At 41.7% G+C, this 27,069-nt stretch overlaps 1 protein-coding gene and 1 long non-coding RNA gene across 2 annotated transcripts in view; both read left to right on the forward strand.

Moving 5' to 3' along the window:
- Positions 1–6,968, forward strand: part of LOC108885048 (immunoglobulin superfamily member 10) — a 131,671-nt gene extending 124,703 nt beyond the window's left edge. Inside the window, exon 16 of the mRNA XM_051066906.1 lies at positions 6,447–6,968. Coding sequence (XP_050922863.1) covers positions 6,447–6,471 — 25 coding nt within the window. The 3' untranslated portion in view covers positions 6,472–6,968. The remainder of the gene's footprint in view (positions 1–6,446) is intronic.
- A 12,134-nt stretch (positions 6,969–19,102) lies between these two features.
- On the forward strand, positions 19,103–20,254 carry LOC108885038 (uncharacterized). The gene is made up of 4 exons (XR_001961161.2): positions 19,103–19,243; positions 19,399–19,500; positions 19,582–19,630; positions 19,928–20,254. It is a non-coding gene; the product is annotated as an uncharacterized LOC108885038 (long non-coding RNA).
- The last annotated feature ends 6,815 nt before the right edge of the window (positions 20,255–27,069 follow it).

Raw genomic sequence — 27,069 nt, forward strand, 5'->3', positions numbered from 1 at the left:
CCGTGCAGCTTCCAGAGCGGAGCTGATCCAGTCATCCACTGGTTTCTGGAGACAGCAGGACTCCTTTATGTCCACTCCTACTACAGCAACAAAGACCAGTTTGGACTCCAGGACCAGTTCTTCAGAAACAGAACATCACTGTTCAAGGACCAGATCTCCAGAGGAAACGCCTCACTCCAGCTGACAGGGGTGGAGGTTCAGGACGAAGATATATACAAGTGTCACACCAGCACCAACAGAGGAAGCGAGGATTCATTGATCAACCTGAGAGTGGACGGTATGAGAGACACACAGGAAATACACAAAGACATTAACTCTTTTGTCAAATTGCTGAAGTAAAAATTCATTTTTTACCTAAAATCATTTGTGAATTCATCCAGCTCCAGTCAGTAAAGTCAACATGGAGCAGGTAGGAAACAGGATCATCTGCAGCTCAGAGGGGATCTACCCTCAACCTGATCTCACCTGGTCCACCAGACCTCCATCCAACCTGAACCTCCAGAACCAAACCAGCATCCAGCAGACTGAGCAGCAGCTCTACAACATCAGTAGTTCTCTGATACTTTCAGACAGTGAAACTGATCTGATCTACATCTGCACCATCAGCACTCGAAAAAACTGGAGGAAAGCTTCTTTGAGACTATGTGAGAATAACATTTTATCTGTTACCTAAACCAGTAAATCAGCACTTCATTAAATATTGAACTAATGCTCACTGGCTGCTTTTACACACTAACAGTTTCTCTTTTTAAAACTGATGTTAAACCACATGGGCTAAACTGGGACCAGCTGCTCTTTTAGAGTGTCCTGTTAACAACTTCAAAATTATACTATCATTCTTACAATTTTCTATTATGTGACAGAATCTGGAACCAGAATTACATTAAAATATTGGGTGATTACATTTTATTGTGTCGTATCATTTCAGCTTCTATCAGTGTTTCAGACTCTGAAACAACAATCTCCTGCCCTGACTCAATCACCTCAATAACAGGCTTCAGTCTCACCTGGAGATTCAACCACAGTCAGATCATCCTGAACCAGAGCAGAGCTGACATCAGCTACACAGTGTCAGAGGAGTGGAGGCAGCAGGTGAAGGGTGTGTCAGAGTCAGGCAGCCTCATGCTACAGGACTTATCTTTACATCATGAGGGAATATACAGCTGTGAAGTCAGTGATGCTGAGGAGACTCTGATAACCAACACCTTTCTGAGGAGAGAGAAAAGTCAAGGTGAGGCAGCATTAAGTTAGGAACTCTTAGTCTATATGAGCAACTACTGTTATTATCTGTAATATCTGTATGAGCTGCAAACATCCAAACATCAGAAAACACCATCATGATGCATTCAGGGACACTTCAACTCACTCACTCTCTTTCTGTTTCAGAGGATTCAACCAATGTTGGAGCCATTATAGGTGGAGTGATGGTTGGAGCCATTTTGGTCGTAGCAGCAGTTTTCTTGCTGCTGTGCTGTAAAAAGAAAAAAGGTAAAATAACATTCTGCCTAAACTTTTTAATTTAATTTATTTATTGTTTGTATTGATGATGATGTTTTTTCTCTCAGGTTGACAAGAAAACAATGTGAGAGAGTCAAACAATGATGGAAACATAATGTAAGTAAATCTTCTGGATCAGAAATGAACTGCTGCACTGTGTGAACTACAGATACAACCAGATTTATATTGATGTGTCTAATTTGCATTTATATCACCTTTCATCTACAGCATGGTATTAATTTATTTAATGAATAAATCAGTGAATCTTTCCATCACCACTAGATGGTGCTGTTGCTTTGTTAGTGACTGAAGTTCATTAATAAAATGTGTAACTTTCAGATACTAATATGAATATTGATCCATCTGTTCAGACAGTTCGTGACATTCATTACTTTCACTTTCACTCTCTCTCAGTTGCTCTCGGCGCCCTCTGGTGGCCACAGAGGCAGTTACACTACAGTTGGAAGAATTACCTCCAGTACAGCTCCACTTTCATCTTGTTTACATGTTACATCCTCTGTTCTTTTACATTTACTCTCATTAGATTTAATAACATGGACATATAAGATTATCTTTCAGTCCTGTATTTGATCTACTCCTCCCTCTGTTCTCCTCTTTTCTTCCGACCAACTAAATCTCAGGCTTCGTAACTTAGATATGACCTGTGCAGATCTGCTGTCCTCTACAGTCTTGATGTAAATCCCACAGGAGGTATTTACTGGGCTCCAAATAAAATATGTAACAAAAACAGGAGTGACGTTTGTTTTTCGTTCAATATTAAAATCTCAAACTGGGACAATAATCATTTACTGTGTTAAATAAAGCGTAATAGATTTGATCTCTGAGATCTGATAGATCTGATCAGTCAAACCTTTGATCCACCTTCAGGGTCTTAACACACAGGAAGTGTTTGTTATATATGACTGAATGACAGATGAATGACGTGCTTGACATGTGATGCACGTGAATAGTGTGATAAAAGTTTCTGCTTCTTCCGGTCCTCAGTTAAAGCGGAGCTGTGATTGTTATTCCTCCGTGGTTTGCGCTCTGTTCGCCAGAGTCGCTGCGCATTTCGCCTCGTTCACCTGCTGACGGCGAATAAAACATCTGTCTGCGAAAACAGAGGAGCTGAAACTCCTCACCTCGACATATTTAAAGATGTAAGTGAGAAAGGTTGGAGTTCTGCAGGAGGAGCCATTAGAGGAGGCGGGGGGCAACTGAAGAGAGTATCAGAGCATCCTGTCATGATGATGGCGACGTGAGAGGAAGAAGTTTCTCTTACAGAGAGAAGCGATTTAACACTGAACACGAATACTAACCTCGCAGTAAGTACTTATGTTTGCTGATTAGATTTTTACTTCAAAATGCGCAAAGTAACTAAAGTTGTCAAATAAACGTAGTGGAGTTAAAAAAGAGGTAGAAAGTAAAAAAGAACTGAAGTGCAAAGACCGGAGAACTGTGTAGAAGTATAATCCTTGAAGAGATGTTCTCTGTCACTGCGCATATTGATTCCGTTGTTTGCAGCTTCCTTCGAGGTGTTTGACTCGAGAGATGCCAAAAGAGGCCTGAGCACCTGATGTTTGTCAGAGACAGTAAAAGGGGGCAGTGTTTGTCGTCGCGGCAGCGACAGAAAATTCAGTGTGAGTCAATCAGGAATGTAGTCAAACAAAGTCTAAATATGAAGTTCATTCTCGTTTCATAATGACTTGAACCGTTTGGCTCGTTGGTCTCCTTTAATTCTTCTTCAACTGTTGAGCAGCTCATAATGTTCTGACGAGGTCTTGACACTTTATTGTTTTGCATGTATCATTAATAACAGTGTCTGAACCAGCCTCAGTCATGGGTTTGTTTTCAATACATTTGTGACGGAGGTTCAAATTAGTAAACTGGCTTCTCTGATTTGTGATCGCCAAGTGTACGTCGGTCAGAACGCATCCAAAGTTCCCCCAAGACTTAGACAAATGATGAAGGAGACAATCAATCCCATTTATGGTGCTTTAATCCAGTGTTGACAGCATACATTAAAGAGGTGTGTGTATGTGTGTGTGGTTCTGAAATAAACCAAACAATAACAGATATTATTTACTTGACTAGAACATACTATCTGGATAATAATAAAATTATCCTTTGCATGAAAATATGTGAACATCATATAAAGAAGGAATACACGTGCTAGAAATATTACTCATAGCACTGGATAGAACCAAATCAGTAAACGTATGAACAAATAAAATATACAACAATATAATTACATCCAGCAGATAACAGTCTAACTCACGTTTCTCTGGACGCACACTGAAACACAAACGGCAGCTCAACGATACAAAGTAGCAGGCTTAACTTCTGCTGCCGGCAATACACACGTCTCGCTGTCGTCAGTCTGTTCTTCTCTCCCTCAAAACAGCGGCACTCAGCCCGATTGTGCGCAATAGCACCCCTGGTGGCTAGAGCCGGTTAAGTCACCTGCTCTGTCATGCAGCCTTCAGAACAACATTCTTTTTAATATTCTTTTAACAGTGTCACAAAAGTACTAATTCCAGGAATACACTTATTTAATTATTATTAATTATTAATTAAATTATTTGCAAAAATTACCTTTTAGGAATTTGGGCCCCTGCTGCTCTAACATCCTGTTCATGTCTCTCAGTGCAGAGCTACACAGGAAGTCTAACAGGAGGATGACCAGGGTCCAGTTCACCCTGTTGTTGGAGGTCATGACCTTTCAGTGGATGTTAACTCTTTCCAGAGGAGGTGAGTGAGGCGTTCACTGTCTGATCTTATTCAGTCAGGATAGAAATGATGTTCAAACTGGAGCTGCTGCATTCAATGTTTCATCAAGCTCTTTACCTGATGTGTTGCAGACACTGAGGTGTCCTGTGTTTTCATGGAGAGCTGCATCTTACCGTGCAGCTTCCAGTACACAGCTGATATATACATCCACTGGAATCTGGAGACAGCAGGAAACCCCCCTGTTCACGCCTACTACTTCAACGAAGACCAGCTCAGACACCAGGACCAGCACTTCAGAGGCAGAACTTCACTGTTCAAGGACCAGATCTCCAGAGGAAACGCCTCACTCCAGCTGACAGGGGTGGAGGTTCAGGACCAGGGCAGATACAGATGCTTCACCAGCACCATGAGAGGAAACAAGGATTCATTCATCAACCTGAGAGTGGACGGTATGAGAGACACACAGGAGATACACAAAACTGTTAACTTTGACTAATTTGATTTAACTTTTTTTTTAATCAAAAACTATTTGTGAATTCATCCACATGCAGCATCAACATCCTCTTTTCTTGCAGCTCCAGTCAGTAAAGTCAACATGGAGCAGGTAGGAAACAGGATCATCTGCAGCTCAGAGGGGATCTACCCTGAACCTGATCTCACCTGGTCCACCAGACCTCCATCCAACCTGAACCTCCAGAACCAACCCACCATTCAGCAGACTGAGCAGCAGCTCTACAACATCAGTAGTTCTCTGATACTTTCAGACAGTGAAACTGATCTGATCTACATCTGCACCATCAGCACTCACAGCAACAGCAGGAGAGTCAGTTTGTTTAAAACAAGTAAGTAGTGGTAGAAAGTAACTAAGTGCTTTTTCTCAAGAACTGTATGAATGTGATGCATTTCCATCTTTTTAAATCTGAACATTTGTCTCTGCTATACTCTTTCTCTAAACAACAACATTTGGTGTTTTTGACATTTAGTTGGACACATTGTTTCTTGATGTTAAAAACAAGTTTAGATAATAATGTTTGGTGGCAGCCCTGAACATTTGCTCCATCTCAGCCAGTCAATGTATATGTAATAATGTCATGTTTCATTTCAGCTTTCACTTTTATAAATGGGTCCAACCCAGAAACAACAATCTCCTGCCCTGACTCAATCACCTCAATAACAGGCTTCAGTCTCACCTGGAGATTCAACCACAGTCAGATCATCCTGAACCAGAGCAGAGCTGACATCAGCTACACAGTGTCAGAGGAGTGGAGGCAGCAGGTGAAGGGTGTGTCAGAGTCAGGCAGCCTCATGCTACAGGACTTATCTTCACATCATGAGGGAATATACAGCTGTGAAGTCAGTGATGCTGAGGAGACTCTGATAACCAACACCTTTCTGAGGAGAGAGAAAAGTCAAGGTGAGGCAGCATTAAGTTAGGAACTCTTAGTCTATATGAGCAACTACTGTTATTATCTGTAATATCTGTATGAGCTGCAAACATCCAAACATCAGAAAACACCATCATGATGCATTCAGGGACACTTCAACTGACTCACTCTCTTTCTGTTTCAGAGAAATCAACTAATGTTGGAGCCATTATAGGTGGAGTGGTCATTTTGGTCGTAGCAGCAGCAGTAATTTTCCTGGTGCTGCACTGTAAAAAGAAAACAGGTAAAATAACATTCTGTCTAAACTTTTTAATTCACTTCTTGTTGTTTGTGTTGATGATGATGTTTTTTCTCTCAGGTCGACAGAGAAACAACGGGAGAGAGTCAAACAATGATGAAATCCAAATGCAAATAAATCCTCTGTGTTAGAAATGAACTGCTGCACTCTGTGAACTACAGTTCACATGTTAAAGGAGAATATTGTTGTCATGAAGTCATTGGTTCTTTTTCTAGATCATGTTGTCATTGATTTAATGAATAAATCAGTGAATCTTTCCTCCTCAGTTAAAGTGTGTTCAGAAATGAAGAGGTGTCTGAGCTAAAAAGATGATCTCAGTCACAGTGTGAGTGTCAGACGACTGGAAGCAGAGTTTAACACAATACATGAGATGAAAACATCAGACTCACTCAGTGATACAGAAAATCTACTGAAGGAATCAGGATTTCTGTCATGGCTTATTTTACTGTGTTTCTCTTATTTGATCTTTTTATTGAAGAAGAATAAATAAGGGATTGTTTCAGCTGATGCTGAATCTTATTTCGATTTGTTTGCAGGGAGATGGGCTTTACAGCTTTCTGAACCTACAGAGGAAGATCAAGAAAAAGACACATTTGGGGTTTGAATCTGTGGAGGTGAAGACTCTGGTCACACACTCCAGTTAAATACATGTATATACACTTAGCATGAAGCTAGGTAATATAGAGCTACCCACCTTTATATATACTGTGTATTCTGCACTTTAATTTTTCATTGCTCTAAAATGATTCTCATCATTATGATTGTTAAAATTTGTATATCTGTGTTTGTACATTTTATTTATTACTCAGTACTTGCTTATTTTATATGTTTCATGTTTTCTTGTTGGAATAAATTGATTCTATGCTGCTGTTTTCCAGTATCACCACTAGATGGTGCTGTTGCTTTGTTAGCGACTGAAGTTCATTAATAAAATGTGTGACTTTCAGATACTAATATGAATATTGATCCATCTGTTCAGACAGTTGATTAGATCAGGTGGTTAAGCATCAGTATGATCAGCCTCCATCAATGACACTCATTCTCCCAGGTGATCATGTTTATGTTGGGCTCCTTTGTTACTTTCATTACTTTCACTTTCACTCTCTCTCAGTTGCTCTCGGCGCCCTCTGGTGGCCACAGAGGCAGTTACACTACAGTTGGAAGAATTACCTCCAGTACAGCTCCACTTTCATCTTGTTGACATGTTACATCCTCTGTTCTTTTACATTTACTCTCATTAGATCAGATTTAATAACATGGACATTTAAGATTATCTTTCAGTCCTGTATTTGATCTACTCCTCCCTCTGTTCTCCTCTTTTCTTCACTTCATGTTGACACACATTCATCTCTTGTTCCTCCTCCTCTTCGTCTCCGTTGGCCACAGGTTCCCACATCTCATTTCTTCAGTCTCTGCCTCATTGTTTTCTGTTCTCTTTTTTCACTTCTCCTTTCTTTTTCCAAGCCTGGCATTCAGGAAACTTCATCTGTGTTAAAACCTTGAGTGTTAGTCTGACGGTGGGTGAGGAGACTGTCCACCACCACCCTAACACCGTCTCATCCCTCCATAGTTTGGCAAAGACAAAGACGCACTCGTACACTGGTAGAACACTTCTTCGTCTCCTATAAACCAAGCTTTAAAGTCATGGTGGCTGCAGCCAAATATTACAGGTGGACAGACAGAATCCAGAGGATGAGACTCTGCTCTGCTGTGTGTCTGGTCATCGGGAGTTTTCTGACGATTGCTCCTGCCAAAGGAGGTGAGTGAGGCGTTTACTGACAGTCAAAACAAAACCAAACTAACTATCCTCACTGTGTTTGGTCTGTTTGGCTGATTTAGTGAAATGTCACTGGTTATAAAGCAGATTTAATAGAAATGTCACTGTCACTGATGAAATCCTGTGCTCTGTATGTTCACTGCAAATGTTGTTCCCTCCTCCAAACAAACAGATGTTGCAGCACAGAGCTCCTGAAATGTGGATAACTGATCATCAGCTCAATAACACTTTGTAAACAGTGTATAACACGGTACAGCTATTACTCTGACTGATCATATGACACAGTGAGAAAACAGAAAAACAATTACTTCTTACTCTAACCACATCTGCTGCTGTTAGTTCTGTTTGTTTTCCTGGTTTTATGGCTGAATATTCTCAGGTCCTGCAGACTGAGCACTGCTTCTGACTACAGTTCACTGACTTTACATCAGGATGTACCAACATGGACACTAACAAAACCCTCTGTCTTCTCTAACCTCTCAGTAAAGACGTGTCTCTTTACCTGATGTGTTGCAGACACTGAGGTGTCCTGTGTTTTCATGGAGAGCTGCATCTTACCGTGCAGCTTCCAGAGCGGAGCTGATCCAGTCATCCACTGGAATCTGGTGACAGCAGGAAACCCTTATGTCCACTCCTTCTACAGCAACCAAGACCAACTCGGACTCCAGAACCAGTACTTCAGAGGCAGAACATCACTGTTCAAGGACCAGATCTCCAGAGGAAACGCCTCACTCCAGCTGACAGGGGTGGAGGTTCAGGACCAGGGCAGATACAGATGTCACACAAGCACCAACAGAGGAAGCCAGGATTCATTGATCAACCTGAGAGTGGACGGTATGAGAGACACACAGGAAATACACAAAGACATTTGTCTGTGTTTGTTATGTACAGATCAGTTGTAAATGTACAGTGTAAACATGGTGTCAAATTCATCACAAAGTTCCTCTTTTCTTGCAGCTCCAGTCAGTAAAGTCAACATGGAGCAGGTAGGAAACAGGATCATCTGCAGCTCAGAGGGGATCTACCCTAAACCTGATCTCACCTGGTCCACCAGACCTCCATCCAACCTGAACCTCCAGAACCAAACCAGCATCCAGCAGACTGAGCAGCAGCTCTACAACATCAGTAGTTCTCTGATACTTTCAGACAGTGAAACTGATCTGATCTACATCTGCACCATCAGCACTCGCAGCAACAGCAGGAGAGTCACTTTGTTTAAAACAAGTAAGTGTTTCAAGAAGAGTTGGGCTAACCCTAACTCTGCATTTATCAAAATTTGTTTTCATCTCATCATATTACAATTTTATGACTTTTTTATTTATAGTTTTTGTGTCGTATCATTTCAGCTTCTATCAGTGTTTCAGACTCTGAAACAACAATCTCCTGCACAACCTCAAACACCTCAATAACAGGCTTCAGTCTCACCTGGAGATTCAACCACAGTCAGATCATCCTGAACCAGAGCAGAGCTGACATCAGCTACACAGTGTCAGAGGAGTGGAGGCAGCAGGTGAAGGGTGTGTCAGAGTCAGGCAGCCTCATGCTACAGGACTTATCTTCACATCATGAGGGAATATACAGCTGTGAAGTCAGTGATGCTGAGGAGACTCTGATAACCAACACCTTTCTGAGGAGAGAGAAAAGTCAAGGTGAGGCAGCATTAAGTTAGGAACTCTTAGTCTATATGAGCAACTACTGTTATTATCTGTAATATCTGTATGAGCTGCAAACATCCAGAAAACACCATCATGATGCATTCAGGGACACTTCAACTCACTCACTCTCTTTCTGTTTCAGAGGATTCAACCAATGTTGGAGCCATTATAGGTGGAGTGATGGTTGGAGCCATTTTGGTCGTAGCAGCAGTAGTTGTCCTGGTGCTGTGCTGTAAAAAGAAAAGTAAAACTACAAATGGTATTGACAGATGTTCGTACAGACGTGCGAACAGCCCACAAACATGATGCCTCATATGCAGTCCTGAGCTGTGACTGTATTAAATCAATGTGAACATGGAGACGTTCTCCAACCTCTCCACTGGACTCTGAAGGATTAACTGATCCTCCATCAGTGTCTCAGCAAACGATGGCCTCTCCTGTTTGGTTTCATCTTCACAGAACAAAGAGAGAAAAACCAGATCAGACCAGGATGAAGTTTGTATCTGAGGCTCTGCACTACACTGCAGGAACACACTGGTTTGTCAGTGAAAAGCTCAACATATGAAACCAGACAAAGCTCCAGACTCCTCCTCATCCTCATCCTCTGCTGCAGCTCCACCACATGATCAGGAGACTCCTCCAACTCAAGACAAAAGAACACTAGCACACACAGCACCACCTGCATCAATAATGACAGTGTTGAGAAGGTGGAGACCTCCTCCTCCTCCTCCTCCACCCTCTGCTGCTGCTGTTCCCCCTGTTTCTTCAACAGGTTAAATTCCTCCAATAGGAACAAACTCAAACACATCACAGACAGTGCCTCTAAAACGACTGGTTGTGAATGATATTTAGTGTGGTCCAACATTATTTCATCATCTGGTATTTTTAGTCTTTTCCTGAGAATTTTCTGAAACCTGTGGTTTTGGTTGTTCCACTGCTTTTATTGTGAAGATCGTGCTTTTATTTTGAAGGGTAATAACGGTACTGAGAATAAGGAACTAATGGTGTCAGAACTGTAACCACATGTCTGTCAATGTGAGGGAAGTTTAGAAATGTTTGTTTGCTCAGAACCTGGGTGACAGAGACACAAAGTTGGTGTGTGTTTACTTTAACTTTTAATGACACTGTCGTGCTGTCTTTATGGTTTTTAGAGCACTTCAAATGATATAAATAATATAATAATAAATAGATTTTTTAAAGGTGTCTATGTCTTAACAATATCATCATGTTTATATGCCTGCTCTCATTTCATTGTATTTTTCTATTTCCATCTTTTGTTGATTTATCTGTTTTCTCCTGCAGCTCATGCTCTGATTCTACATGTTGACCTGATTTCACTGCAGTTTCTTACACTTGTTTCAGCTGCTCTAAAGCTCAGTGACACTGAAAAAGAACTGAAACTAGATGATTAAGTTTTGGTGGTGTAACTGCAGTGACACAGACGCCCTGATAAAACACTTCCTCTTTTTAACCGAGGTTTAAAGTCAGGAGATGTTCACTATTTTCCGACACATTTAAAAGAACAGAAACATGATGGTTTCACGGGAAAACCCAGAGGCTACATCCTATTTACATTAATTGTCTCTATCACAAAACATCAAATGTAGACATTTTCATTTCTTGTTCCTCCTCCTCTTCGTCTCCATTGGTCACAAGTTCCCACGTCATTTCCTGAGTCTGTGCCCTCATTATTTTCTTATCCCACTCACTCCTCTTATCTTGCTTCCTCATGCACAGGAATCTCCCGCTTCATTTAACTGTTTTTAACAGCTGAAGTGTTCAGATGTGGGAACTCACAGTGAACACAGACAGATGGATGGTCTCATGTGGATCTCTCATCCCTCCATAGTTTGGACTGTGCAGGCTGAATGACATGTGAATTTGCTTTGTGTTCTCACCATAATATCTCTATGGTTTTGTTATGTGATGAGTTAAGTTTCAGTGGTGGTGGGAGTCTGTCTCAGGCTCACACTGGGTCAGAGGTGGGACCACTCTGGACAGGACTCCAGGCTTTATTTGCCCTCTCCACAGCAGCATGCTTTGTCTCCTGAATGAGATCATGCAGATCACAACCAGCTGAGAAATTCATTTATTCTCATGCATCTCAGGCTGTAGTTAGAGCAGCAGGAGGGCTGGAGTCACCAGTTAACCACACCCACCCGCCCTCTCTCTGACAGAGGCACATGTTGATTTGAACGTGGAGCGGGTTTTCCCTGGACCCACGTGGAGACTCATATCTGATCAGAGCCTGTATGTTGCCTGTTCTTGTCTGTATACGACCTCCTGGGAGCTCTCAGTGCAGTTTGCTGATCTTTTGCTGTTTTTGGATCAGAATCCACTTCACTGTTTGTCCCTGTTGATTTAATGCTGACTGCCTTCTAATGTTTCTTGTTGATTTTTTTGTTCCATTAGGTACGACACTTCCTGGACAGAGGGATCCACACAGTGCAGATGACATTACAGAGAATGAGCAGGCTCAGCTGTGTCCTGACTGTTCTGTTGCTGCTGACTCTCACAACAGGAGGTAAGTGAACTTTAAGTGATTGAAATAGAGGCTGTCTGCTGCTTGGTGTATACAGGAGTCACAGTTAATGTGAGGCCAAGTGTTTAACACTCCACTTGTTGATACTGAGCATAGTCATCTAGGACTACCAATTCTAACTTGATTATATTCAGGGTTATAAGTGATTCAACAGACCAGCTCTTAAAGAGGCTCTCAGTGGAACCTCTCTGTATTTTTCTCCAAATATAAAGTCAAGAGGAGGCTGAGGATGGATTCAGATTCTTTCAGTGGATTAATCTAGTCACAGTCCTCAAAGATGCAGAAGCTACAATCTCTCTCTCAGCAAAAATGGTGCTGAGCCTGCACTGAAAAACATGCGACTGTAACTGGCAGAAAATAGACCATATTGCATGTGTCATCTGTTGTAAAACGTTAAACAGTCGATCACATCCTGTCAAGCTGTTTCCTAACGCTCTTTATTCATTTCAGCCCAGACTTCCCCTCTTTCATAACTTATCTGACTCTGGTCTTAATTCCATTGATGGTGCTTTTATACTTTTTGAAGTTGTTTCACCTTAATGCTTCTCTTCCAGGCTGCAGAGATGTTTCTAATGTTTAGTTTACTCTCTTTGATAAAGTTGAAGTGGATATTTTCCTGTATTGAACCTTAACATGAAGCTCTTTACCTGATGTGTTGCAGACACTGAGGTGTCCTGTGTTTTCATGGAGAGCTGCATCTTACCGTGCAGCTTCCAGAGCGGAGCTGATCCAGTCATCCAGTGGATTCAGGAGACAGCAGGAAACCCTTATGTCCACTCCTTCTACAGAAACCAAGACCAGCTCGGACTCCAGAACCAGCGCTTCAGAGGCCGAACATCACTGTTCAAGGACCAGATCTCCAGAGGAAACGCCTCACTCCAGCTGACAGGGGTGGAGGTTCAGGACCAGGACAGATACAGATGTCACACCAGCACCATGAGAGGAAACAAGGATTCATTGATCAACCTGAGAGTGGACGGTATGAGAGACACACAGGAAATACAGGAAACCATTGTGTGTAGTGCATTTATGAATGTATGGTGGTAAATGTGTAGTTAAATTCATCACAAAGTTCCTCTTTTCTTGCAGCTCCAGTCAGTAAAGTCAACATGGAGCAGGTAGGAAACAGGATCATCTGCAGCTCAGAGGGGATCTACCCTGAACCTGATCTCACCTGGTCCACCAGACCTCCATCCAACCTGACCCTCCAGAACCAAACCAGCATCCAGCAGACTGAGCAGCAGCTCTACAACATCAGTAGTTCTCTGATACTTTCAGACAGTGAAACTGATCTGATCTACATCTGCAACATCAGCACTCGCAGCAACAGCAGGAGAGTCACTTTGTTTAAAACAAGTAAGTGTTTTTAAAAAGACTCTGGAACTTTATTAAATGAATGTGGTGGATCAGGCAAGTAAATCATGAGGGAATATACAGCTGTGAAGTCAGTGATGCTGAGGAGACTCTGATAACCAACACCTTTCTGAGGAGAGAGAAAAGTCAAGGTGAGGCAGCATTAAGTTAGGAACTCTTAGTCTATATGAGCAACTACTGTTATTATCTGTAATATCTGTATGAGCTGCAAACATCCAAACATCAGAAAACACCATCATGATGCATTCAGGGACACTTCAACTCACTCACTCTCTTTCTGTTTCAGAGGATTCAACCAATGTTGGAGCCATTATAGGTGGAGTGGTCATTTTGGTCGTAGCAGCAGCAGCAGTAGTTGTCCTGGTGCTGCACTGTAAAAAGAAAAGAGGTAAAATAACATTCTGTCTAAACTTTTTAAAATTCAATTCTTGTTGTTTGATGATGATGTTTTTTCTCTCAGGTTGACAGAGAAACAACGGGAGAGAGTCAAACAATGATGAAACCAAATGTAAGTAAATCTTCTGTGTTAGAAATGAGCTGCTGAACTGTGTGAACTACAGTATAGAAGTTAAAGGAGAATATTGTTGTCATGAAGTCATTGGTTCTTTTTCTAGATCATGTTGTCATTGATTTAATGAATAAATGAGTGAATCTTTCCTCCTCAGTTAAAGTGTGTTTAGAAATGAAGAGGTGTCTGAGCTAAAAAGATGATCTCAGTCACAGTGTGAGTGTCAGACGACTGGAAGCAGAGTTTAACACAATACATGAGATGAAAACATCAAACTCACTCAGTGACAGAAAATCTACTGAAGGAATCAGGATTTCTGTCATGGCTTATTTTACTGTGTTTCTCTTATTTGATCTTTTTATTGAAGAAGAATAAATAAGGGATTGTTTCAGCTGATGCTGAATCTTATTTCGATTTGTTTGCAGGGAGATGGGCTTTACAGCTTTCTGAACCTACAGAGGAAGATCAAGACAAAAAGACACATGTGGGGTTTGAATCTGTGGAGGTGAAGACTCTGGTCACACACTCCAGTTAAATACATGTATATACACTTAGCATGAAGCTAGGCATTATAGAGCTACCCACCTTTATATATACTGTGTATTCTGCACTTTAATTTTTCATTGCTCTAAAATGATTCTCATCATTATGATTGTTGATATTTGTATATCTGTGTTTGTACATTTTATTTATTACTCAGTACTTGCTTATTTTATCTGTTTCATGTTTTCTTGTTGGAATAAATTGATTCTGTGCTGCTGTTTTCCAGCATCATCACTAGATGGTGCTGTTGCTTTGTTAGCGACTGAAGTTCATTAATAAAATGTGTGACTTTCAGACACGAATATGAATATTGATCCATCTGTTCAGACAGTTGATTAGATCAGGTGGTTAAGCATCAGTATGATCAGCCTCCATCAATGACACTCATTCTCCCAGGTGATCATGTTTATGTTGGGCTCCTTTGTTACTTTCATTACTTTCACTTTCACTCTCTCTCAGTTGCTCTCGGCGCCCTCTGGTGGCCACAGAGGCAGTTACACTACAGTTGGAAGAATTACCTCCAGTACAGCTCCACTTTCATCTTGTTTGGCCACTTTATGTTTTTGTTATTAAGTGCTGGAGGTTCACTGAATAAATGTTTATCTGATAAATCAGCTCTGTCTGAGTCCATCCCATAATAATCTGAACTGAACAGCAGAGTAGGACAAACAACATGGACATAACATTAAGTCCTCCTTCCTCTATTTTCTTCTCTTCCTCTTTTTGTTCACTTCATGTCCACACATTTTCATTTCTTGTTCCTCCTCCTCTTCGTCACCATTGGCCACAAGTTCCCACGTCATTTCCTGAGTCCACGCCCTCATTATTTTTTATTTCACTCACTCCCCTTATCTTGCTTCCTCATTCGTATGAATGTCCTGTGTCATTTAACTGTTTTTAAGTGTTAGGTCAGATGTGGACCTACAGAGAATGAGCAGGCTCAGCTGTGTCCTGACTGTTCTGTTGCTGCTGACTCTCACAACAGGAGGTAAGTGAACTTTAAGTGATTGAAATAGAGGCTGTCTGCTGCTTGGTGTATACAGGAGTCACAGTTAATGTGAGGCCAAGTGTTTAACACTCCACTTGTTGATACTGAGCATAGTCATCTAGGACTACCAATTCTAACTTGATTATATTCAGGGTTATAAGTGATTCAACAGACCAGCTCTTAAAGAGGCTCTCAGTGGAACCTCTCTGTATTTTTCTCCAAATATAAAGTCAAGAGGAGGCTGAGGATGGATTCAGATTCTTTCAGTGGATTAATTTCCTTTGACTTGTTCAGAATCCAGTTTGTGACTGGATGAAATGAGACCTTGTGTGTTTCCATTGAGATTAATTGAAATTTCTGACCCAGTGAGCATTTTTCTGAACAGTATTGATGGAGTTAACTCTTTCCAGAGGAGGTGAGTGAGGCGTTCACTGTCTGATCTTATTCAGTCAGGATAGAAATGATGTTCAAACTGGAGCTGCTGCATTCAGTGTCTCAGTGAGCTACGTTGTATTGTAATAATCATTTCCAGCAGTGACCAGCAGAGGGCAGCATGTTGTCAGTGTTTGTTTGTCAGAGTATTTGATGTTTGAATCTGTGATTTCATTGAAGAATCAAACAGAGCATCAAACAGCTTCAGGGCTGAATGTGACGACACAGATCTTCACATTAGAGTCTCAGCAGCTAAATCTGACTTTGTTTCTGATTCAAGTTTCTCATTAACAAGCTCTTTACCTGATGTGTTGCAGACACTGAGGTGTCCTGTGTTTTCATGGAGAGCTGCATCTTACCGTGCAGCTTCCAGAGCGGAGCTGATCCAGTCATCCACTGGATTCAGGAGACAGCAGGACACCTCTCTGTCCACTCCTACTACTTCAACTAAGACCAGCTCGGACTCCAGGACCAGCGCTTCAGAAACAGAACTTCACTGTTCAAGGACCAGATCTCCAGAGGAAACGCCTCACTCCAGCTGACAGGGGTGGAGGTTCAGGACCAGAGCAGGTACAGATGCTTCACCAGCACCATGAGAGGAAACAAGGATTCATTGATCAACCTGAGAGTGGACGGTATGAGAGACACACAGGAAATACACAAAGACATTTGTCTGGGTTTGTTACTCACTCACTCTCTTTCTGTTTCAGAGAATTCAACCAATGTTATAGACATTACACACAGGGTGCTTGCAGTCATTTTCATCTTAGCAGCAGTAGTAGCAGTAGTTTTCCTGGTGCTGTGCTGTAAAAAGAAAAGAGGTAAAATAACATTCTGTCGACACTTTTTAATTCATTTCTTGTTGTTTGTATTGATGATGATGTTTTTTCTCTCAGGTCGATAAGAAAACAACAGGAGGGAGTCAAACAATCACTATCATCAACACCTGAGCATCATCAACCTTCACTTCCACTGATCCAAAACAAGGCAGCGCCCCCTGCTGGTCGGAGGTGTCAACAGAAATAACAAAGACACACAGAGAAGTTCATTTAGTTCCAGTCTTTTCAGCTGCTTTAAAGCTCAGTAATAAGTTTGTCTGAAGTCACACACTGGATCCTCATTGGTCGTCTCATCAGCAGGGGGCGCTGTAACCTCATCAGTCATTCAGTCAGTCAGTAAAACACAGAGAGGACTGATTGAAAACCTCTCCCTCATCTAACAGACTGTTAAACCCTCCTCCTCTGCTCTGTGGTGAGAGTTCTCTCACAGTCAGAGTTGAATCCACTGCAGATTGTCTGTGGTTGTGGACTGACTGACTTGTTTTAATGTTGGAGGACAGCTCTTCCATTGACTGCCAGCACCGTCCCTGGGCTGTTTGTGACTGATGGACAAAGGTTTGGAGGATAAACTGCATTTTCTAACAGAGCAGCTTCACTCACTTATTTCACACCATCTTTCTTTATGCACAACTTTAGTTTATTGTCGTCTAAATCAACTGTTTGATTCCTTTTCATCAACTTTCATCTTTTAGTCTTTAGTTTTCTTTGGAAGGTTGAATGAAAGCAGCTGTTTTAACATCTGGAAACCTGCTCTCTGCTCTTCCTGCTCTGTGTTTGAAGGTGTCTGAAATGGTTAAATCACATTCATCAGCATGAAGAACAACTGTACTGTGAAACCAGCAAGTTTGGACTCTGCTGTGAAATTCCTGATGTTCATGCTCCATGAGAGATGATGGATCAAATCCTCAAACCTCACAGCACTTGAACAGAACAGGCCTTTTCACAGTATATATATAATGTAATGTATATTAATGTTCGATGTATTAATCAGTTTAATGTTGAAGCTGGTTACTTCCTGCTGTTTAATATATAAACTGCATCATCATATATTGTTGATGATATTTTGCTTTAATGGTCTGAATCAGCAAAGTAACTAAAGCTGTCAGATAAATGTAGAGGAGTAAAAGTATAAAGTAACAGAACATGGAATTAAACAAAGAACAAGAACCTCAAAGCTGAACTTTAGTTTCTGAAGTCAGCACAGATGAAGTCAGAGATGGTGAAGACTATTTTTACTGATTGTGTTGGTGGTGACATTTGTCACCACACTGTTGTTGGTCAATGTGAGATCAATGTGTGAATAAACAGGAAGAATTATAAAAAGGACTGCTGGCAACCAGTTCAGTCAGCCCAGGTGTAACTGTCATATCCACCTTCATGTCTCTGTTCATGTCTCTCAGTGCAGAGCTACACAGGAAGTCTAACAGGAGGATGACCAGGGTCCAGTTCACCCTGTTGTTGGAGGTCATGACCTTTCTGTGGACCTTAACTTTCTCCAGAGGAGGTGAGTGAGGCGTTCACTGTCTGATCATTCATATCAGCTGTACCTGCACATAAAGAGCTTTGAAGGGTGTGCCCATAGACTGAACGAGCCCACAGAGAAGGCCTGTATGGGCATGAAACAAACTAAAAGCTACTGAACTCTGCTTATTTACTCCATGGTTTGACTGACCTTAAATCATGTGTGTTGGCTAAACAGCAGATTTTAAAGTTTAGGTGAGGTTCATAGACTCATATACAGAGGATGTGAACTGACACTGAGGAAATGACTGAACTGTCCTGTTTGCTAAATACCAATCATCATCATTTTCTGTCTTTAAAATCAAGACGTGTCTCTTTACCTGATGTGTTGCAGACACTGAGGTGTCCTGTGTTTTCATGGAGAGCTGCATCTTACCGTGCAGCTTCCAGAGCGGAGCTGATCCAGTCATCCACTGGATTAAGGAGACAGCAGGAAACCTTTATGTCCACTCCTACTACAGCAACAAAGACCAGTTTGGACTCCAGGACCAGCGCTTCAGAAACAGAACATCACTGTTCAAGGACCAGATCTCCAGAGGAAACGCCTCACTCCAGCTGACAGGGGTGGAGGTTCAGGACCAGGGCAAATACAGATGCTTCACCAGCACCATGAGAGGAAACAAGGATTCATTGATCAACCTGAGAGTGGACGGTATGAGAGACACACAGGAAATACACAAAGACATTAATTAGTGATTAGTTATCCACATGCAGCATCAACATCCTCTTTTCTTGCAGCTCCAGTCAGTAAAGTCAACATGAAGCAGGTAGGAAACAGGATCATCTGCAGCTCAGAGGGGATCTACCCTCAACCTGATCTCACCTGGTCCACCAGACCTCCATCCAACCTGAACCTCCAGAACCAAACCAGCATCCAGCAGACTGAGCAGCAGCTCTACAACATCAGTAGTTCTCTGATACTTTCAGACAGTGAAACTGATCTGATCTACATCTGCACCATCAGCACTCACAGCAACAGCAGAAACACCACTTTGTTTATACCAAGTAAGTGTTTTTAAAAAGACTCTGGAACTTTATTAAATGAATGTGGTGGATCAGGCAAGTAAATCATGAGGGAATATACAGCTGTGAAGTCAGTGATGCTGAGGAGACTCTGATAACCAACACCTTTCTGAGGAGAGAGAAAAGTCAAGGTGAGGCAGCATTAAGTTAGGAACTCTTAGTCTATATGAGCAACTACTGTTATTATCTGTAATATCTGTATGAGCTGCAAACATCCAAACATCAGAAAACACCATCATGATGCATTCAGGGACACTTCAACTCACTCACTCTCTTTCTGTTTCAGAGGATTCAACCAATGTTGGAGCCATTATAGGTGGAGTGGTTGGAGCCATTTTGGTCGTAGCAGCAGTAGTTTTCCTGGTGCTGCACTGTAAAAAGAAAAAAGGTAAAATAACATTCTGCCTAAACTTTTTAATTTAATTTATTTATTTATTGTTTGTATTGATGATGATGTTTTTTCTCTCAGGTTGACAAGAAAACAATGTGAGAGAGTCAAACAATGATGGAAACATAATGTAAGTAAATCTTCTGGATCAGAAATGAACTGCTGCACTGTGTGAACTACAGATACAACCAGATTTATATTGATGTGTCTAATTTGCATTTATATCACCTTTCATCTACAGCATGGTATTAATTTATTTAATGAATAAATCAGTGAATCTTTCCATCACCACTAGATGGTGCTGTTGCTTTGTTAGTGACTGAAGTTCATTAATAAAATGTGTAACTTTCAGATACTAATATGAATATTGATCCATCTGTTCAGACAGTTCATGACATTCATTACTTTCACTTTCACTCTCTCTCAGTTGCTCTCGGCGCCCTCTGGTGGCCACAGAGGCAGTTACACTACAGTTGGAAGAATTACCTCCAGTACAGCTCCACTTTCATCTTGTTTACATGTTACATCCTCTGTTCTTTTACATTTACTCTCATTAGATTTAATAACATGGACATATAAGATTATCTTTCAGTCCTGTATTTGATCTACTCCTCCCTCTGTTCTCCTCTTTTCTTCCGACCAACTAAATCTCAGGCTTCGTAACTTAGATATGACCTGTGCAGATCTGCTGTCCTCTACAGTCTTGATGTAAATCCCACAGGAGATATTTACTGGGCTCCAAATAAAATATGTAACAAAAACAGGAGTGACGTTTGTTTTTCGTTCAAGATTAAAATCTCAAACTGGGACAATAATCATTTACTGTGTTAAATAAAGCGTAATAGATTTGATCTCTGAGATCTGATAGATCTGATCAGTCAAACCTTTGATCCACCTTCAGGGTCTTAACACACAGGACGTGTTTGTTATATATGACTGAATGACAGATGAATGACGTGCTTGACATGTGATGCACGTGAATAGTGTGATAAAAGTTTCTGCTTCTTCCGGTCCTCAGTTAAAGCGGAGCTGTGATTGTTATTCCTCCGTGGTTTGCGCTCTGTTCGCCAGAGTCGCTGCGCATTTCGCCTCGTTCACCTGCTGACGGCGAATAAAACATCTGTCTGCGAAAACAGAGGAGCTGAAACTCCTCACCTCGACATATTTAAAGATGTAAGTGAGAAAGGTTGGAGTTCTGCAGGAGGAGCCATTAGAGGAGGCGGGGGGCAACTGAAGAGAGTATCAGAGCATCCTGTCATGATGATGGCGACGTGAGAGGAAGAAGTTTCTCTTACAGAGAGAAGCGATTTAACACTGAACACGAATACTAACCTCGCAGTAAGTACTTATGTTTGCTGATTAGATTTTTACTTCAAAATGCGCAAAGTAACTAAAGTTGTCAAACAAACGTAGTGGAGTTAAAAAAGAGGTAGAAAGTAAAAAAGAACTGAAGTGCAAAGACCGGAGAACTGTGTAGAAGTATAATCCTTGAAGAGATGTACTCTGTCACTGCGCATATTGATTCCGTTGTTTGCAGCTTCCTTCGAGGTGTTTGACTCGAGAGATGCCAAAAGAGGCCTGAGCACCTGATGTTTGTCAGAGACAGTAAAAGGGGGCAGTGTTTGTCGTCGCGGCAGCGACAGAAAATTCAGTGTGAGTCAATCAGGAATGTAGTCAAACAAAGTCTAAATATGAAGTTCATTCTCGTTTCATAATGACTTGAACCGTTTGGCTCGTTGGTCTCCTTTAATTCTTCTTCAACTGTTGAGCAGCTCATAATGTTCTGACGAGGTCTTGACACTTTATTGTTTTGCATGTATCATTAATAACAGTGTCTGAACCAGCCTCAGTCATGGGTTTGTTTTCAATACATTCTTTTTAATATTCTTTTAACAGTGTCACAAAAGTAGTAATTCCAGGAATACACTTATTTAATTATTATTAATTATTAATTAAATTATTTGCAAAAATTACCTTTTAGGAATTTGGGCCCCTGCTGCTCTAACATCCTGTTCATGTCTCTCAGTGCAGAGCTACACAGGAAGTCTAACAGGAGGATGACCAGGGTCCAGTTCACCCTGTTGTTGGAGGTCATGACCTTTCAGTGGATGTTAACTCTTTCCAGAGGAGGTGAGTGAGGCGTTCACTGTCTGATCTTATTCAGTCAGGATAGAAATGATGTTCAAACTGGAGCTGCTGCATTCAGTGTCTCAGTGAGCTACGTTGTATTGTAATAATCATTTCCAGCAGTGACCAGCAGAGGGCAGCATGTTGTCAGTGTTTGTTTGTCAGAGTATTTGATGTTTGAATCTGTGATTTCATTGAAGAATCAAACAGAGCATCAAACAGCTTGTTTCAGGGCTGAATGTGACGACACAGATCTTCACATTAGAGTCTCAGCAGCTAAATCTGACTTTGTTTCTGATTCAAGTTTCTCATTAACAAGCTCTTTACCTGATGTGTTGCAGACACTGAGGTGTCCTGTGTTTTCATGGAGAGCTGCATCTTACCGTGCAGCTTCCAGAGCGGAGCTGATCCAGTCATCCACTGGATTCAGGTGACAGCAGGACACCTTCTTGTCCACTCCTTCTACCATAATCAAGACCAGCTTGGACTCCAGGACCAGTTCTTCAGAGGCAGAACATCACTGTTCAAGGACCAGATCTCCAGAGGAAACGCCTCACTCCAGCTGACAGGGGTGGAGGTTCAGGACCAGGGCAGATACAAGTGTCACACAAGCACCATGAGAGGAAACAAGGATTCATTGATCAACCTGAGAGTGGACGGTATGAGAGACACACAGGAAATACACAAAGACATTAACTATAATTAACAACATCCTCTTTTCTTGCAGCTCCAGTCAGTAAAGTCAACATGGAGCAGGTAGGAAACAGGATCATCTGCAGCTCAGAGGGGATCTACCCTGAACCTGATCTCACCTGGTCCACCAGACCTCCATCCAACCTGAACCTCCAGAACCAAACCAGCATCCAGCAGACTGAGCAGCAGCTCTACAACATCAGTAGTTCTCTGATACTTTCAGACAGTGAAACTGATCTGATCTACATCTGCACCATCAGCACTCGCAGCAACAGCAGGAGAGTCACTTTGTTTAAAACAAGTAAGTGTTTTTAAAAAGACTCTGGAACTTTATTAAATGAATGTGGTGGATCAGGCAAGTAAATCATGAGGGAATATACAGCTGTGAAGTCAGTGATGCTGAGGAGACTCTGATAACCAACACCTTTCTGAGGAGAGAGAAAAGTCAAGGTGAGGCAGCATTAAGTTAGGAACTCTTAGTCTATATGAGCAACTACTGTTATTATCTGTAATATCTGTATGAGCTGCAAACATCCAAACATCAGAAAACACCATCATGATGCATTCAGGGACACCTCAACTCACTCACTCTCTTTCTGTTTCAGAGGATTCAACCAATGTTGGAGCCATTATAGGTGGAGTGGTTGGAGCCATTTTGGTCGTAGTAGCAGTAGTTTTCCTGGTGCTGCTGTGCTGTAAAAAGAAAAAAGGTAAAATAACATTCTGTCGACACTTTTTTATTAATTTCTTGTTGTCTGTATTGATGATGATGTTTTTTTTCTCAGGTTGACAAGAAAACAACAGGAGAGAGTCAAACAATGATGAAACCAAATGTAAGTAAATCTTCTGTATTAGAAATGAACTGCTGCACTGTGTGAACTACAGTTTATAAGTTCACATGTTAAAGGAGAATATTGGTGTCATGAAGTTATATATGTTTATGTAATTCCTATGCAAAGGAATGGAACTTGAAGAACCTGTTTGCTAAATATACCAACGAAAACTTTTGTTCATCATTTTCTATATTTCAAATCAAGACGTGTCTCTTTACCTGATGTGTTGCAGAGGTGTCCTGTGTTTTCTGATCCAGTCATCATCTGGACTCAGGAGACAGCAGGAAACCCTTATGTCCACTCCTTCTACAGCAACCAAGACCAGCTCGGACTCCAGGATTGGAGCTTTCTGTCCAGCAGAGGGCGCTGTAACCTCATCAGTCTGTTACTGACTTCATGAACCTTTGCCTTTCTGTTAACACCCATCCTGAGATCTGTAACTTTTACATTAAAAACATACATACACTCAGTCTTCAGTAAATTACATAAAAGCAATTTATAGGCCTCCAAATAAAATAAATGATAAAAAAAAACAGGATTTCTGTTTTCATTTTTTCTTTCTGACTCAACAATAAACATTTAAATCTCGGGCTGGGACCATAACAATTTTCTGTGTCAATGAAACGACATAGATTTGATCTCTGCCTCCACTGATTCTCTGAGTGTCATCACTCTTTGAGAGATCACAACTTTTTGTGGCAGGATTAACCGTTCCACCTTAAGCCTGCTCCTCCCCTCATACTGTACAGTCAAAAGTACATGGGACAGACTGGTAAACCCTCTTCCTCCTCCTCTGTGGTGACAGTTCTCTCAGAGGAAGTCTTTAATCCACTACAGATCTGTGACGGACTGGCGATCTGTACAGAGTGCACGCCGCCTCTCGCCCAATGTCAGCTGGGATAGGCTCCAGCCCCCCACAACCCTTAATGGATAAGCAGTATAAATGATGGAAGGATGGATGGAGATTGTCTGTGGTTGTGGACTGACTTGTTTTAATGTTGGAGGACAGCTCTTCCATTGACTGCCAGCACCGTCCCTGGGCTGTTTGTGACTGATGGACAAAGGTTTGGAGGATAAACTGCATTTTCTAACAGAGCAGCTTCACTCACTTATTTCACACCATCTTAGTAACAGACTGAAACAAAAAAACAGATAGTTAGCCTAACCATAATTTCCATATTCAAACTTCCTCTTTTTCTTTCCGGGACAGAGCTGCACATGAAGTTTATGAGGAGGATGACTGTGATCAACTGTGAGCTGTGTTTGGTGGCTGTGATCTTTCTGTGGACGTTAACTTTCTCCAGAGGAGGTGAGTGAGGCGTTCACTGTCTGATCATTCATATCAGATGTACCTACCTACCTCATGTCTGGTGGCTAAACAGCAGATTTTAAAGTTTCGGTGAGGTTCGTAGTAGTGATAGACCATTATGTTATTTTCAGGGCCGATACTGGTTATTAGTAGTCAAGGAGGCCGTAACCGATATTTGGGGCCGATATTCATTTGCAGTAAAAGTGAAGTTTTATAAAGAAAATAAAACAAAGTTAAATTTGCACAGAAATGTGAGACTCAGAGTTGTTCAGCATGTGTGAGCACTGTGCATGCACAGCTTTCTCTGCTGATTGGCTGTTGCCGATAATCGGTCTATCTGTAGTTCATAGACTCATACACAGAGGATGTGAACTGACCTTAAGGAAATGACTGAACCTTCCTGTTTGCTAAATATACCAACGAAAGCCTTTGTTCATCATTTTCTATCTTTAAAATCAAGACGTGTCTCTTTACCTGATGTGTTGCAGACACTGAGGTGTCCTGTGTTTTCATGGAGAGCTGCATCTTACCGTGCAGCTTCCAGAGTGGAGCTGATCCAGTCATCCACTGGTTTCTGGAGACACAAGGACAGCTTAATGTCCACTCCTACTACAGCAACCAAGACCAACTCGGACTCCAGAACCAGTACTTCAGAGGCAGAACATCACTGTTCAAGGACCAGATCTCCAGAGGAAACGCCTCACTCCAGCTGACAGGGGTGGAGGTTCAGGACCAGAGCAGATACAGATGTCACACAAGCACCAACAGAGGAAGCCAGGATTCATTGATCAACCTGAGAGTGGACGGTATGAGAGACACACAGGAAATACACAAAGACATTTGTCTGTGTTTGTTATGTACAGGTCAGTTGTAAATGTACAGTGTAAACATGGTGTCAAATTCATCACAAAGTTCCTCTTTTCTTGCAGCTCCAGTCAGTAAAGTCAACATGGAGCAGGTAGGAAACAGGATCATCTGCAGCTCAGAGGGGATCTACCCTGAACCTGATCTCACCTGGTCCACCAGACCTCCATCCAACCTGAACCTCCAGAACCAAACCAGCATCCAGCAGACTGAGCAGCAGCTCTACAACATCAGTAGTTCTCTGATACTTTCAGACAGTGAAACTGATCTGAGCTACATCTGCACCATCAGCACTCACAGCAACAGCAGGAGAGTCACTTTGTTTAAAACAAGTGAGTGTTTCAAGAAGAGTTGGGCTAACCCTAACTCTGCATTTATCAAAATTTGTTTTCATCTCATCATATTACAATTTTATGACTTTTTTATTTATAGTTTTTGTGTCGTATCATTTCAGCTTCTATCAGTGTTTCAGACTCTGAAACAACAATCTCCTGCCCTGACTCAATCACCTCAATAACAGGCTTCAGTCTCACCTGGAGATTCAACCACAGTCAGATCATCCTGAACCAGAGCAGAGCTGACATCAGCTACACAGTGTCAGAGGAGTGGAGGCAGCAGGTGAAGGGTGTGTCAGAGTCAGGCAGCCTCATGCTACAGGACTTATCTTCACATCATGAGGGAATATACAGCTGTGAAGTCAGTGATGCTGAGGAGACTCTGATAACCAACACCTTTCTGAGGAGAGAGAAAAGTCAAGGTGAGGCAGCATTAAGTTAGGAACTCTTAGTCTATATGAGCAACTACTGTTATTATCTGTAATATCTGTATGAGCTGCAAACATCCAGAAAACACCATCATGATGCATTCAGGGACACTTCAACTCACTCACTCTCTTTCTGTTTCAGAGGATTCAACCAATGTTGGAGCCATTATAGGTGGAGTGATGGTTGGAGCCATTTTGGTCGTAGCAGCAGTAGTTGTCCTGGTGCTGTGCTGTAAAAAGAAAAGTAAAACTACAAATGGTATTGACAGATGTTCGTACAGACGTGCGAACAGCCCACAAACATGATGCCTCATATGCAGTCCTGAACTGTGACTGTATTAAATCAATGTGAACATGGAGACGTTCTCCAACCTCTCCACTGGACTCTGAAGGATTAACTGATCCTCCATCAGTGTCTCAGCAAACGATGGCCTCTCCTGTTTGGTTTCATCTTCACAGAACAGAGAGAGAAAAACCAGATCAGACCAGGATGAAGTTTGTATCTGAGGCTCTGCACTACACTGCAGGAACACACTGGTTTGTCAGTGAAAAGCTCAACATATGAAACCAGACAAAGCTCCAGACTCCTCCTCATCCTCATCCTCTGCTGCAGCTCCACCACATGATCAGGAGACTCCTCCAACTCAAGACAAAAGAACACTAGCACACACAGCACCACCTGCATCAATAATGACAGTGTTGAGAAGGTGGAGACCTCCTCCTCCTCCTCCTCCTCCTCCACCCTCTGCTGCTGCTGTTCCCCCTGTTTCTTCAACAGGTTAAATTCCTCCAATAGGAACAAACTCAAACACATCACAGACAGTGCCTCTAAAACGACTGGTTGTGAATGATATTTAGTGTGGTCCAACATTATTTCATCATCTGGTATTTTTAGTCTTTTCCTGAGAATTTTCTGAAACCTGTGGTTTTGGTTGTTCCACTGCTTTTATTGTGAAGATCGTGCTTTTATTTTGAAGGGT

The sequence above is a fragment of the Lates calcarifer genome, linkage group LG24 (genome assembly GCF_001640805.2).
Source record: "Lates calcarifer isolate ASB-BC8 linkage group LG24, TLL_Latcal_v3, whole genome shotgun sequence".
Taxonomy (NCBI): domain Eukaryota; kingdom Metazoa; phylum Chordata; class Actinopteri; family Centropomidae; genus Lates; species Lates calcarifer.